This window comes from Notolabrus celidotus, chromosome 23, assembly GCF_009762535.1.
Source record: "Notolabrus celidotus isolate fNotCel1 chromosome 23, fNotCel1.pri, whole genome shotgun sequence".
NCBI classification, from domain to species: domain Eukaryota; kingdom Metazoa; phylum Chordata; class Actinopteri; order Labriformes; family Labridae; genus Notolabrus; species Notolabrus celidotus.
The window spans coordinates 5,734,123-5,749,442 of NC_048294.1; the positions used below are offsets into that span (position 1 = coordinate 5,734,123).

Sequence of the window (15,320 nt, forward strand, 5' to 3'; positions counted from 1 at the left end):
GTTGGTGTCCGCTGTATCAGGCTGTTATTTATTTTAACCCTCCTATTATCCTTGGGGTCAGTTGGACCCCATTCAATGTTTTTGGCTTCATATTTCCTGACTTTTCCTAATTCAATGGGGACAACTGAGAAAACGTAAAATTAAAATGTTGATATGTTCCAATTTCCTGTAAAAAAAAAAAATCGGTGTTCCTTGGGGTCAACTTGACCCCAGGCTGTTTTAGCTGTATAAATCATAAGAAATCTCAACATTTTAAAAACTTTTGTTTTGGTTGTTCTGGATGATACTGAGGTCACTGTAACCAAGGACACCTCCGCATGTGACTGCAGGAGCTGGGATCGAACCGCCAACCTTTAGATTGAGATATAATATTTCCATCCACCATGTCTCTAAAGACATTCAATGATGTGTCCTGTGTCATTCATTTTAATAACGGAAACAAGGCAGGGATGATGAGAGCATGACAAACTCACAGCAGTTTGATGTTCTGTTTTACAAATAAAGTCCTTCTAAATGCTTTAAATTATGTTCATGCTTGAATTTTAATTTAATTAAAGGTCTATTTAGGTGGTCAATAAAGAAACATAAAGTACCTGACACATAAACCTGGGTAACAATCAGTTTCTGGAGGTTTAAATTGCTCCCAATGACCCCAAGGTTAAAAGATGTTAGTAAATTTGAGGGTAACAGGAAGGTTAAACTAATATAATTAGAGGTGTTTACACCAGAGGAGGATGTTAGTGGATCCTGTGGCTTCAAACGCAACATCTGGTTGCAGTTAAGCTATGGAAGCTAACACGAGGAGCTCATTTTGGTCTTGACTTTCTGCCTTTTACATACTATTTAATTTGTCTTTAAAAGCTAAACAGCTCCTCCTGCTGTACCGAACAACTGAAGAATGATAAGTTAGCATAGTCGAGTCAGTGTGGAGGCTGAAAAGTTGTTTTCCTTGCAGATTTACAGTACAGCAGCTCGGTGGGGTGTGTTTGTTTTGCAAATCGGCGGCTCTGAGTAAATTTGGCATCACTTCAGAGTTAGGGTTGGACAGCACTACAAAACAATCTGCCTTCAGATAGTTTAACTGGAGCAAAATCAACATGAAAGAGTCCGTTTTTATGCTAAAGCTCAGAAACGAACCAAATCTAAGTCAGTCATTCTCATGGTCTCTGAAATAACTTCAACAATAAATCAATCAGGCTTCTTCTCATGCTGGTATTCTGTCAGGGCTTCATTGCTTCTTCAGAAACTTAAGATCAAATGTATCAACTGATCGTAACAACTGTACGGATAATATATTTTTAAAACGTCTTGGTTCAGAGGCGTCCTCAAAGAGTTGACAACAGTTTTTCTTCATTTCTAATGCTGCGATGGCAACCTCAGGGTGTATATAGAGAGTTTGAGTGTATCTGAAGGTGGGGTGTTTCCACGAGCCCCTGTCCCCCAGAAATGTCTGTGCACACCCCTGGCCTGAGGTCCTCCGACTCTTTGAATAACTTTGAAAAACTCTCCCATGTCCAGAATGAACTCTCAGGCTCATTCAGGCTCCTTTCATATCTCTTCTGCCTCTGGGTGGTGTCTGAGGTAAGTTGACACTGGGTGGTGCTGTTGGATGCCGCTTCCTCTCGTGTGGGGCCGTGGTGGTGATGTGCATGGTGTTGTTGTTGCCGTACTGAATTCCTGTCACATCGCTCATCGTGATGTAAAATTCATGTGGAGGAGGGGGAGAGTAGCAGGGGAGAAAGTTGGAGAACGAGCACTTACGCTGAGGACAAAATCAGAAATGAAAGGTTAGAAAAAACAGCCAGATATGGAACTATGTTGAGATGATGTCAACTATCTTAACTAAGACATATAATCTTTAGAGTCTGATTACTCTGAATAAAAGAAACGCTCTGATTAAATTATGATTGATATCTTTGCACAAAAACACATTTTTAATTCAGATTAGGATAAACTATATAAGCTCTGGAAGGCTGCTAATATTTATTTCTTCCAATATATGGTTGAATATTTATTTCTAATTCTAGTGTTAAAGAAAATTAAAAAAAACAGACTAAAAAAATTGACCTGTGAAATTTTCAGATTTTTCTTTCCCCTCAAAAAATAATACAAAAAAAAATGGTTCCAATATTTAAAAAAAAAATCAAAAAGTTTAAAAAAATGAATAACTGTTTTAAAAACGTAGACAGGATTTTCTTAGTTGTTTTTTTTTGAAGAAGTGATTTTAACACTTCTCCCCCCAAAATGTTTTTAAAATTATTTTAAATTTTTTAGAAAACATTTAAAGAATGTAAAAAATGTATGAATTAAAACAGAATTAAAGACTGTTTTAAAAATGTTAACAGGATTTTCTTTGTTATTGTTATTAATAAAAGTTATTTTAACACTTCTTCCCCAAAAAGGTTTTTAAAAAATTTTTATAAAGCATTTAAAGCTGCTGTGAGGAACTTTTAGCTTGTATTGATTCTGGCGCCCCCTTGTGGATAAAGTGATACCTCTTATCTCTTGTCCTGTACATGAAAAATAATTGTCTTTAGACAATAACCTCATCCTGTTGTCTTTTTACATTTAGACTTATCTTACAATGTGATTATTTGCAATGAAAAGAGCCAAAAAATGGTGTTTCTAAATCTGTTCTGACACCCCCTCAGATCAGTTTTAGACATTCAAATGACAACAGAGAAGGTATCAGTGTTGTTGTGGGTGGTCTTGTTTGCTTTTGAGGGTCATAAAGAGGCATCAGTATCAGTTTCAGTCTGTTTCTCAGCCAGTTAAAAACTCCTCATAGTGCCTTTAAATAATGTAAAAAAATGTATGAATTAAAAAAGAATTAAAGACTGTTTCAAAAATGTTAACAGGATTTTCTTTGTTATTGTTTGAAATAAAATGGATTTTAACATTTTGTTTGGTATCAGTTTTCAAAGAGTTGCTCAATGTTGTATTAATTTAAGCCACAATTACCTCCATTAAACAAATACCCAAAATTCATAAGAGAAAAGCACTGTTTTCTTACGGGAGAGTTTTAACTTTTAACTGCACAAAGTACAAAACATACATTATGTGTTATCAAGTTTTGTAACTTCATTTTCACGCAAAATAAAGCAAAAACTGATCAGACTTGTATTCTACCTGTCTCTCTTTATCAGGGCTTCAATGTAAAACGTGAATCTCTATCAGCAAATCATGAAATACTGTGAGACAAATCTCTTTAATTTTAAAGTTGAGGAAATGTTCTGTACTCTTTAAAGCACTTCCTCAAAGTTTGGGGATTCTCAGCATGTCAATTGTAATTGCGGTAGTTTGACTTTAAACACGTGTCCAGAAACCAGTGGATGTCGTCACTGACATCAATGTTTTTTTGTACAGTCAAACAATCCTCTTAAATAATGTGGTAAAGTTAATCCAATCTGTCACATGTCAGATATATTTCTTGAACAAAAGAGAGAAATGTAAAAAACCCACTATGAACTCCTGGGGTTTGTATCTTGCTGTGCCTTGAATTGATGGCACTCTCGTAGGAGTCTGTGCTGCAGAGACAATGGGGAGAACAGACGACTTCATCACTTTATGGTACATTGATGAGCGGCTATAGTCGACCTCAGGCGTATTTATCGGCCTTTGAGATGGGGGATCTGAAAAGGAAGGACAGTATGTGAAAACATTCAGCAAAGGGTAAAGATTTATGTTTAGTTTTGTGGTTTCTATGCTGCGAGACTAACTTCCTTTTTACCTTTGAATCTAGGTGTGTTTTTTTGGTCTCCAGTCCAACCACCAGCCATTTCCTGAAACAAAAAAGAAGTGAGCTGCAAAACGTCACGGAAACCACAACCTGTCTCGTGTTTGAAGACTCATTATATCAAATATGTCGTGACTTTTCAGCAGTCTCTTTTAGAGTCACGTGAAGACTCTGTCGGGCCTTTATGAAGTACTATCAAACAGCTTGTGTTGGATTTTAAAGGACTAGTTTCACTTTTTTTTTTCATACCACTCACATTTTGTATGCAAAGACAGAAGCTACTGCAGGGTAACCTTTGCATACAGAGTGAAAACAGGCAACAGCTGACCTGTCTCAACCAACTAGCACTTCTCTTCAAAAGTTACAATTGTTTGTTGAAAACTGTATGAAGTAAGAAGCAGCAAATCCAACTTTTTTGGACCCAGGCTGCCTTAAAAAAATGTGTAAATATACCTTGGGATGTCATCTATCCTAAAATTTCAAACTTTTGTTTTTATCCAGACATAATTACTCTGGACAGAGCTATTTTTCCCTAAGCTAGCAGCTAACCAGCTGTGTGTTCAGCATTACTGACAGCGTAACCAACATTGCAGTATCCTTATTTTTGCCATTTAACTCTGGGAAACCAATCAAACATGAGTGTTTCTAGTTATGTAAAAGTATTCAGTTATTTTACAGGATGAAGCAGCTGTTGATCGGCCAATTGGAGCTAAGGTGTCACTAAAAACAAATTATGGTTAGCTTAAGATGCTCAAAAATGGCGGCCCAACTTAATGGCTAATTGTTAACTTGCTCTGTGAGGTCTAAAATTTTATTCAAGTCACATACATTAAAGGGAAAACTTGAAGCTTATAAAAGACTCTGTCAGCCCCAACTTGGACTTGCAATCTTTAACAGTTCACAGTTCACAAAGGACCTCTCCTCTTCTGTGCGACAATCACCAACAGAGGGGATGATAGCTGCCAAAAGACTCATTCTAAGAGAATGGAAGTCCCCGTCCCCTCCTTCTTTTTCAGAAATGGATCTTTAACATGATGCCAGTCATACAAATGGAGAGTGTCATGTTCCCGCTGTCTGACTCTTTGATGACATGACTTGGAAGCTTTGAATGATCCTTTTGATGTCATTGATTTTTTATTTCTAATTTATTTATTTTTCTTCATTTATTTTTTTATTTAAAATTAATTTTCAACAAAAAAAATTCTATTTCAATTTTACCTCAAACGCTTTTTTATTTGTTTATATATTCATGTATTATTGTTATTGCATTTATCAATTTATTATTATTATTTTCAAGATTGTTATTTTATTTATTTATTCATTCTTATTATTATTATTATTATTATTATTATTTATAGTATTTATTTATTTGTTATTATTATTATTATTATTATTATTATTGTTACTGTATTTATTTATTTATTTACTCATTGTTATTATTTGTATCATTATTATTTTATGTATTAATTTATTTTTTCTTATTATTTTTATTTTATTTATCTGTTATTATTATTATTATTATTATTTTATTCATGTATTTATTTATTTATCATTATAAATTATTATTATTATTTTATTTCATTTTATTACAAATGTCTGAGACATTGTTTGATTGGCTTTGACTTGTCTGGTTAATATGTTTAAAATGTTATAAATAAAATATTATAAAATAAATACAAATAAAATCATTTCCATTTGACAACACCCATAATCTTGATTGTATTTGTATTACCCTTATACCACTGATTGCCCAACCTTGACCAAACTTCATGTGCTTTATCAACACTTTAAGATTTGCTTTGTGAAGCAGTTTTTCCAAAAAAACTCCGAGTGAGGAAATGGTTCATGAAATATTCCTCTGTAGTAGCAAAATTGACAAACTTGTGCTGTGCAGAAACCCCACAGCGTTAAGCAATAACAAAGAAAACATACTCTCAGACCACATCGTGGAATGTTTCATAATCAGTGATGATGATGTTATCCACTAAGACCTTTGTTTTGTTGTCATAATCTTTAAAGTTTTATGACATTTAGTGAAAATCTGTGTGAAGTCTGAATTCTTTGAAACATACCTGAACTGGCGGTTGCCCTGTTGGCACACTAGCGTAAAGATTCCCTCCTCCACCTCTGGCACTTACTGAAAACAAAGACAAAGCTTGTTAAAGTACAGATTCAATTATGTCTACCTTCTTATCTCATGCAACAAAAACATTCAAACAGACCTGGAGTCTCAGTGATATGAACCCCCTCCAGCTGCTCTATCAATGCTTCTTCCTGTTGGTCCTGGAAAGAGGAACAGAGAGAGTTAGGGAAGGTCAGGGCAGAGAGACATTTCATGAGTAATGTCAAAGTTTGATGATCTTACCAGTTTCTTGAGCACTTGATGGACAATGTCATTAATCGCATGTTTGTGCACTTTGTACAATTCTTCTGTGGAAGTTGTACACTCTATGGAAGAAATGTACGAGTTAAATAAGTGATGTTAAGGCAAAGCATTACAAACAGTGTCAAGTATTTGTTCTTTTTGTATGAGTTTTAGTTTCCAGCAAGCAGAAAAAAGGTTCCATATGTATACAGCAGAATTTAACATGTTTACAGCCCGGTACCAAAATATACCTATCTTTGAAAAACTATATGGGGGGTAGATTTGTATGTCTCATCTGTTTCTGTTGTGTTAAGAATATGAGATAGGCCTATGCATAATCTGGCAAATAAATGGCTGGCAGATAGGGGGTTGTATCTATTTACCTAGATCTAGATTAGCCGGAGTCAGCAGCTGTTTTCGAAACAGCCTACTATACTAGCAGTAGCCGAAAACAGCCGGTATTTTCCATATGATGGCTGCCATCTTTGGGCTTCAAAGCTCCTTACCAGAAACCATCATCACCGGGACTACGTTCATGTTTTATCAAATCTATGGTTTCAGAAAGCTCATATCTGACTCCTGTATTTCACGTCACAATGCAATGAACTATGGGTAATTCCCTTAAGTCTGCAAAAATGCCCACTTATGGAAAGGGGGCATAAAGTGCTCAAAAGGTCTATGAGAGATCCCTCACACACTTGAAGATTTTATAGTGGGACATCCCTAAGCCCCCAGGGACTTAGTGGGAACACGCCTCAAAGTCAGTGAGTGTGTGAATATGGACAATAAGATAGGGTCAGTGTCTTTAGTCATGAATCCCCAAAGCTGTTTCACTTAATGTATGCTGACACTATCAGTATAGCAGCCCTTTGTTATCATGTTTCTTTCTCCTGCTCTAACAGAGAGGTTTTAAAGTTAGACGAAGGAGTTATCTCACCAAGGGAGGAGAGTCTTTGTTCTGGATTTCCTTCCCAGCATTTCACCATGACGTTCATCAAACCCTCCGAGCCTGCAAGTCCAGAAAATTGGTGTCTTATCTCATCCAGCGATGGACGTTGTCCCTCTGGGATCCGAAGGCGGACGATGGTGGATAGTGCATCTACATGGGAGGAGGGGTAAATTAAAAAAAGGATCTCAGCGGCCTTTCAAATTTGAAAATTGTATTTTTGGGGGAGTTGTTTTGATCAACAACAAGGACATTTTTCTAAATTCACTGTATCCAACCTGACCAGTCAAAAAGAAAAAAGAAAAACAGAAACTTGGAGCATTTAGAGGTTTGTTTGCCACAAAATTATTGTAGGGGTTGGTGGAGACCAAAACAGAGTTAAAAAGGAGTAAATATTGGACTTAATCAAATCGGGGGGGAAATACACAACTCCATATAAATGCTACTGTTGCTTCGGGTCAGCTGCATGTTTAAATGTGTAACTTTTGGCCAAAACATTTACTATGCCAACTTACTACGCCAATATATAGTTAAATCTGTCAGTCAAATAATGAACATCAAGAGGAAGTTTCAAGCTTATAAAGCGAGAAAAGGGAGAAGAGAATAAAAAGATGTGATGGTCACTTACTTTCATACGGTTTTCTCCCTGTAACAATAGACCATAGAAGTATGCCATAACTGAAAGAGAGAGGACAGACTTAATAATGATAATAATAATACCTTTATTTGTATAGCACTTTTCAATACATGTAACAAAGTGCTTCACAAAAATAATAAAAACACAATAAAAGCAGAGAAGCAATAAAAGCAAACAGACAGTAAAAGCAGAGATAAAATGTTAAAGATTAAAATAAATTCACAAAATAAAAGCTTTACTATAAAAGTGTCTTGAGTAGTGAAATAAAATGAGAGACTGACTCTGCAAGCCTGATTTCCTCTGGCAGGCCGTTCCAAAGTCCGGGGGGCTTTGACAGAAAGGCCCTGTCCCCTTTAGTTTTTAGTCTAGACCGTGGAACAGGAAGCAGAGCACTGCCAGAGGATCTCAGAGATGTATGGAGGGGCGAGTCCATGTTGTGCTTTAAATGTGAGTAAAAGTATCTTAAAAGCGATCCTAAAAACAACAGGGAGCCAGTGTAGGGATGCTGAAGTTGGGGTGATGTGGGATAATCTTTTAGTTCCAGTTAAAAGCAGAGCTGCTGCATTTTGAACTGTCTGAAGTCGTTAATTGATTTTTGGTTGAGACAGGAGTATAGTGAGTTGCAGTAGTCAAGGCGGGAGGAAATAATGGACTTTACCTTTGAAAGTTTCTGAGCTGATAAAAACAGGACTGGACAACTTTCTTAATCTGTGGCTCGAAACATAAGCCCTGGTCAAAAATGACTCCAAGATTCCTTGCTGATGTTTTGACAGGGATTGCTAAATGATCTAGGTTGGGCATGATGAGGGTTCATTTTGGTGCTGGACCAATTAGAATGATTTCTGATTTGTTAATATTGAGTAGAAAGAAGTTGTCTGCCATCCCTGATTTTATTTCTTCAAGACACATGTGAAGGGTTTTGATATTTGACCGGTCACCAGCTCTGACGGGGAGGTAAAGTTGCGTGTCATCAGCATAAAAGTGGAAATTTACATTATGTGTTCGCATTATATTTCCAAGGGGGAGCATGTAAACAGAAAAAAAGTGTTGGGCCCAGAACTGCACCCTGGGGGACCCCATGGAGCAAATTTGCCATTGATTGAAGACACGCAGTTCGCTGTTGACACGGCAATCATTTCAATTTTTAATTTGTTGATCGGTTTGTTGACATATGCAAAGTGGCACCCATGTAACAATAAAGCCATTTAGTGATGAAATCAAAATAAATGGGAGAATAATTGGAGTTTAGAGGCATTTGTGTGTGGTTTGTTTGATGAGGAAGTCACATGATTACCTGGTTTGACACTGAACTTAGCTGTAATCGTTTCCATCATATAAAACTATTGTTTTAGCAAATGCAACCAGTAATAGTCCAATGAAATGAAATATAGGCAATCTTAACAAAGATATCCTACTTATTTATAATATGATACAGTAGATGAAAGAACTCAGTTGTACCTGTAGATATCGGAGGCTTTGGTAGGTTTGTATGTTAAGTCAAAAGCCTCCGGTGGCATGTACGGAAGTGTCCCTCCTTCTTCTTCGTTGTCCTTCTTGGAAAGCCGAGTGTGACTGTGATAAAACCTGGAAAGGCCAAAATCTGTAAGCTGGAGAGAGGAGGAAAGGAAGTTAGCATAAAGAGGAAGAAAGGCACCAAAACAACAGACTGTGTCAATACCGAGATGAAGGAAATATTAGTTTTACTTCTGTAACTTGTGCTTACTCACAGTGTTGTTCTTATTTTTTATTCTGAAGTTACAACATTTTGGAGGGAACCGTTAACTGTGTTCACATGGTAGCAATTTTCTGCCGATGTCACGCTCTGAGTGTATGATCAACAAACTGTTTTAAATGTCAGCTGTATAGTTCTATTGTTTCTGACAATTGTTATGAATCCACAACTTCCAGATTGATCATTGACTGAAGAGACAATGAAATGTGAAACTCAAGCATTTAGCCACTTACTAGATAATACTAACTATAGCTGCTAAATTCTAATACTCTTACTTAATGGAGGGTTTACATGACTCAAAAGTAAAGTCCTAAATTCTTAGCTAGCATAATGTTACAATTTAGCCATTTTTCACTAACTAGCCGATGTAATGTTAGCTAAAGTAGCGCAAGGAAGTGTTTGGATGCAAGCATATAGCTGTCTATAGCTAATGACTTAACAGGGTTCATGTTTACAATGTGGCCCTCCACATTTTCACCATCTTCACCGAGTGTCTCAGTTACTTATTTATCTTGAAGTAGAAAATGATATCACTTGTCAGGTACCTTACATGTACAACAAACAGCTTGGAGCATAGTTTTACAACATCACGCACTGTAAACCCGAACAGTACTTTTAAGGGTACAGCACTCAAAACCAGCTATTTAGTTGAACCAACAATTAATTATTGAGTTATCCGAACAATTAATGTTGTTTTTAATTATATGTGAATCAATTGTATTGAGTTAATATCCATTTCCAAATAACAACTTTTGAGTGTACAGAGGGACGCTGCGTATGACGTCATCAACGTCACCACGTGAACGTGAAAAACCACAACGGCTGTGCTTCGCGAAGCAGCAAGTAACGAGGAAAGACAATGCCAAACCGCTGTACCGGTACAGGGAAGACCAACAATGATCCAACAAGGGACAGGGGGACACAGAGGAACTAAATACACAGAGTCATCAACACAGGTGTGGAACACAGGGCACAGGTGAGACTAATGAGGGTAATCACAAAAGAAGGGAAACACATAAGGACATGACGTAAAACTGAACTGGTGACACAAGGATTCAGAACTACAAAATAAAACATGAAAAACAAGACTACCCAGAGGAAACTTTTACTGCTCAAGGCTTTCTCTTCTAAGTCTCTGGAGACAAAATTGAGATTCTCACTTCTGCCTCATTCAAGTTTCAAATTGTTCTCATTGGTTTCTCCTAAAATTCACTAGGAGAAATAGTTGAGACCATGACATGAGTCTTATTTGAGACTTAAATGAGAGATCTCATTAATGGCAAATTTTCCTCTCTTTTTTTAAATAAATTTTTGGGGCTTTTTGCCTTTATTTGACAGGACAGCTGAAGAGAGACAGGAAATGTGGGGAGTAGAGAGCGGGGGAAGACACGCAGGAAATGGTCGACCGGCGGGGAATCAAACTGGCAACCCCTGCGATGAGGACTGTACCCTCTGTATGTGGGGCGCTTAGACCACTAGGCCACCAGCGCCCAAAAGAATCCACCCCTTTAATTGTAATAATCTGGCTAAATCTGGTCAGCCCTTTTGCGGCCCATATTTTAAGTAAATGGTCTGTCATACCTGGTATCAAATCTCTATCTTTTGCAATTTCTCTCAAATCCACGAAATCTTTGTGAAGTAGTTTTGTTCAAAACAGACTTGTAAAGGAAGGACCAGACTGTGAATTCAAAGAAGAGATCATTTCACATCTAAATATCTGATCTTGCAAGTGGTTCAAATGTTTTAATGAGAATTGTACGTTTGTGGACAATTACATTGAAATCTTAATTTTGCAGGGCTCTATAAATGTTGATGAAAAGATGAGCTCAGGCTCTTTCTTTGCTCCATCTGAGCTCAACTTGAGTCTCTGGAGGCAAGAATGAGAAACAGGAGACATAAGCTGTAGTCTCATTTTGCTTTCAAACAGATCTCATTGTTGTCTAGGAGACAGAAATGAAACACTTTTGAGATCTCCTCTCTAAATTTATTTTCCTATGGGTAGACTAAGAAAACACAACAAGACAAAGGATAACTAATACAGAATAAACAAGGGGAAGAACCAAGGCATGAAACACAAGGACAAAACTAAAATAACCAAACCATGACATGGACTCAGTTTCATCTAGTATGTATGAATTAAAAATATAAAAAAATGTAACTAATACATTTGAGTTGGGGAAACTTGAAAGTCAAAGAAAAAGAAAGAAAACAATTGAGCAAACTGAAATCATATTTTATCATTTCAGTTATAGTCAAAAATTGTATTTCCGCTACTTAAAAACTCTTATGTAATCAGTTACAACAAACATTTTGAGTTTTTTACAGTGCAGCAGGATTTGTGTTTCAGATCTGTCAATCTGGTGACAGTAGGTCTACGTGTCTTTTGGGCCATCATTCATCTCAATAAAGACTCTGTCATAATCCCCAAAAAACTGAGACCCACCTTGGCATTGAGAGAAGTGTCCAGCAGCACATTACTAGGCTTCAGGTCCAGGTGGAGCACAGGAGGCGACAAACTGTGGAGGAAGTTTATACCCAGAGCCACTTGGTGAGCCAGTCTGAACACTAGTGGCCAGGGTGGCGTTCCAGTGAGGGTTTTCTGTCGGGGTAAGATTATTTTTATAGTTTAAGATCTACAACTTGTCTTTAAACTGCTTTAGCTAACATAAGAAACATTGAGAAAATAATGTTGTCAAAGACAGTAGAACGCATAAAAACACTTGCACACAGCAGGCTACGTCGTATGGAAACATAACAGCTATCAGGTGTTTGATATGCTAAAGTTTAAAATATGGTTATGTAAAGATTGTGATTATACACATAAGACCAATGATCAGTTTGTATCATTCTCTTCCAAGCAAGTGCCTTTTTTATATACCTTAGGCACTCTTTTTTATAATGATGTACCAGTTACCTGCAGAGACGCCAGAGATCCTCTCTCCATGAGCTCCATGACCAGACCAAGCTTTATCGATGATTGGGGATGAAATGGCAGTTGATCCTCGTAGACCCCGAGGACGTGAATAACATACGGACCGCTCACTTGACGCATCATGTTGATCTCCCGCAGCAAGGATTTACTGTGTGTTTGATGCATCATTAGTAATCCTCAAAATCTTTTGGTTGCAGTAAACAGAAATTCTTGCAAACTACTTACCCATCATCAACGTGAAGAATTTTAATGGCCACATTGGAGCACAACTGACGATGCCTGGCTTTGAAGACATTTCCAAACCCCCCCGAGTCAATCATCTTCCAGTCCGCCAGATTGGTGTTCTTAATAAACCTTTGCGGTGGACAGCTGGACAGGGCCATAGTTCACTTGAAGAGGAAATGATCAATGAAAATGTAACTATCAAAAGCAAAAGATGAAAGCCAATTACCACTGACAAAATGTGTTAGATAAGCTCACTGTGGATTAAAGGTTTTTATTCCTTTCAAGGTAAAAACAAAAGAAAAAAAATTCAGATCATTAGAATGGTCCAAAGGTTAGAGTGTATTAGATATGAGCTACAAGTTAGCCATAGACACAGATGATGTATTAGCATTCAAGTTAATATTTCAAATTTCGATTGTTAGATTGTTTTGTGTAGCTAATGAAAATGTAAATCCATTATTTACTCTCTTTTCGCTCTGTTTTTGGTCTCAACCACCTCCTAGACCTAGAGTAAATATTTGGCTTAAGATGCTTCTTAATGTCTCATACGTACTAGCTAGTTGCTAACATGGTCTAAACACAGTTTCTGACAGATTTGGTAGCTTAAATAACTGCAACACTTTTTAGAGTAGCAAGAGAAAGAACAGAGGGTGAAAGTTTGGGGTTGACACCTCTGACTTATTGTAACATTTTAAAGCTAATATTGAAAACGTATTAGCGTACATAGACTTACTGACAAAAACAGTTGTTATAGAGCATTCATTTTTATTTAAGATCATTTGTTAATCAGCTCTGAATACAATATTTACACTCTTTCTGCTCTGTTTTTGGTCTCAACCACCTCCTAGAATAAATATTTGGCTTAAGATGCTTCTTAATGTCTCATACGTACTAGCTAGTTGCTAACATGGTCTAAACACAGTTTCTGACAGATTTGGTAGCTTAAATAACTGCAACACTTTTTAGAGTAGCAAGAGAAAGAACAGAGGGTGAAAGTTTGGGGTTGACACCTCTGACTTATTGTAACATTTTAAAGCTAATATTGAAAACGTATTAGCGTACATAGACTTACTGACAAAAACAGTTGTTATAGAGCATTCATTTTTATTTAGGATCATTTTTTTAATCAGCTCTGATTAACGTTAGCCCAATATCTACTCAATTTTAGCTCTGTTTTTGGTCTCAGCCACTTCCGTGAAAAACTATCTCATTTTTTGCTTCATGCCCAGCTATAGCTCACTTTGTCCAAACATTATTTACTCATTTATACTAAATACAACTATTGGGCAATTAAGAGAACATAAAAGCACGTATGTGGGTGTGGTAGAAACCGCTTCAAAACCTGTTGCTGTACACCCTTTAAAATAAAACAAAGAGTGACAAAATATGAAGTTTTGGTCAGTTAAAAGTAACAAAAGGAAAGCTGTTTTATTGAGTAATTATGTACCTCACCTGAACAGATACGTTTCACCTAATGTTATTATGCAGTATTTGTCATACTTTCAGGCAGCAGCTTGTATGTTCTGTTTCCTGTAACTGATTAACTTCAGTTTCCTTTTAAGATCAAGTTAATCCTGCAGGTTACAGCATTCCCACAAGTCCACTTTCCTATCACCCGACCATATCACTTCATGTACTTACGTGCTTTTATTCTGGACTGTTGCCAACGGGTTAAAGTTCTGATGGATAAATCAGCTATAAATGTAATATCTATAAAGATATATAAACAGTTACATGAAAACTAAAGTGTTGTTTGACTTCTGATGTTTGCTGGTTTCTTTGTTTGTTGGTTTGTGAGCAACTTGAGTTCCTTTTTTTTTAAACATGGCATTTAGTATTTCTCATAGAGTCTGGTACATCAACCACACAAAGCCACACTTTTGTTCAGACTATGCCAGAAAGCCCAAGGCTGCACAGAACCGGCATTATTAAACGTAACATGCACAGACACATCAGAATTATCACTTCTCCCAGCCAGGTCAATAATAAAGACTCCTAAAACACTTCAAACAACGTCAAGTGATTTTTCATTTAAAGACGTAATGACTCACCCTCCAGGTTAATCTTTTACTCCTTGTGTTTCAGGCGTACAGACTGAGATAATGCTGTTAAACTCCTCTTGCTCTTTCAATATCTACTCTCAAAGAAGGAAGTGAAATTGCCCGCTCCCCCCACATCTTCATTGTAACTTCTGCTCGAGGGCTGCCCAGAAACAAAGGGTTAAAAGTGTGGTAACGACAGGATTTAACACTTTTCTCAGCAGATTTTTTTCAGTTTCTTTATTTGTTGTTGTCATACCTCAAATATAAAAAAAGATGATGCACTACAAATAGACAAGTTTTAGTGTCAAATGTCTTTTTTTGCATTACATTTTCCAGCTTTAAAGATGTTTGTTTTAAATGACTGACTGACAGACAAAGGCAATGTTGATATGCAAGTTTAACAAATCTCTACAACTGAATCCAGTCACAAACCACAAATATGATAAAGGTCTCTGAGTCTATCTTTAATTTATTCTATTTTTATTATTTTTATGTACAGCACTATGAATTACATATAATTGTATAAATAATAATAGTAATAATAATGATAATAAAATAATGATTTATTTTTATTATAATTATAACTATTATTATCTATTTTATTATTATTTTGCATTGTTATTATTATTATTATTATTATTATTAGGTTCGTCAGCAACTTCTCTTTTTATTTTATTTATTATTACTATTCTAATTAATATTATC

General features: G+C 36.3%; 1 protein-coding gene across 1 annotated transcript; it reads right to left on the reverse strand.

Moving 5' to 3' along the window:
• Nucleotides 1-926: 926 nt before the first annotated feature.
• On the reverse strand, nucleotides 927-14,703 carry ripk3 (receptor-interacting serine-threonine kinase 3). The gene is made up of 13 exons (XM_034676745.1): nucleotides 14,625-14,703; nucleotides 12,574-12,737; nucleotides 12,331-12,496; nucleotides 11,860-12,015; nucleotides 9,143-9,291; nucleotides 7,676-7,725; nucleotides 7,039-7,200; nucleotides 6,102-6,184; nucleotides 5,959-6,019; nucleotides 5,809-5,873; nucleotides 3,731-3,782; nucleotides 3,463-3,632; nucleotides 927-1,762 (listed from the first exon to the last, which is right to left on the reverse strand). Exons 2-13 carry the CDS (start codon nucleotides 12,729-12,731, stop codon nucleotides 1,538-1,540), a joined length of 1,497 nt encoding a protein of 498 aa, XP_034532636.1. The 5' UTR covers nucleotides 12,732-12,737; nucleotides 14,625-14,703; the 3' UTR covers nucleotides 927-1,537.
• Between the last annotated feature and the right edge of the window lie 617 nt (nucleotides 14,704-15,320).

Bases quoted from the DNA above. Each gene is read 5' to 3' on its own strand.
- ripk3 (XM_034676745.1), bottom strand. From the start codon at position 12,731: ATGGCCCTGTCCAGCTGTCCACCGCAAAGGTTTATTAAGAACACCAAT. The intron at 12,497-12,573 runs GTAAGTAGTTTG...TCAAACACACAG, and splicing joins ATTCTTCACGTTGATGATGG to TAAATCCTTGCTGCGGGAGA. The intron at 6,020-6,101 runs GTAAGATCATCA...TCCTCTTTCCAG, and splicing joins ATCAAGTGCTCAAGAAACTG to GACCAACAGGAAGAAGCATT.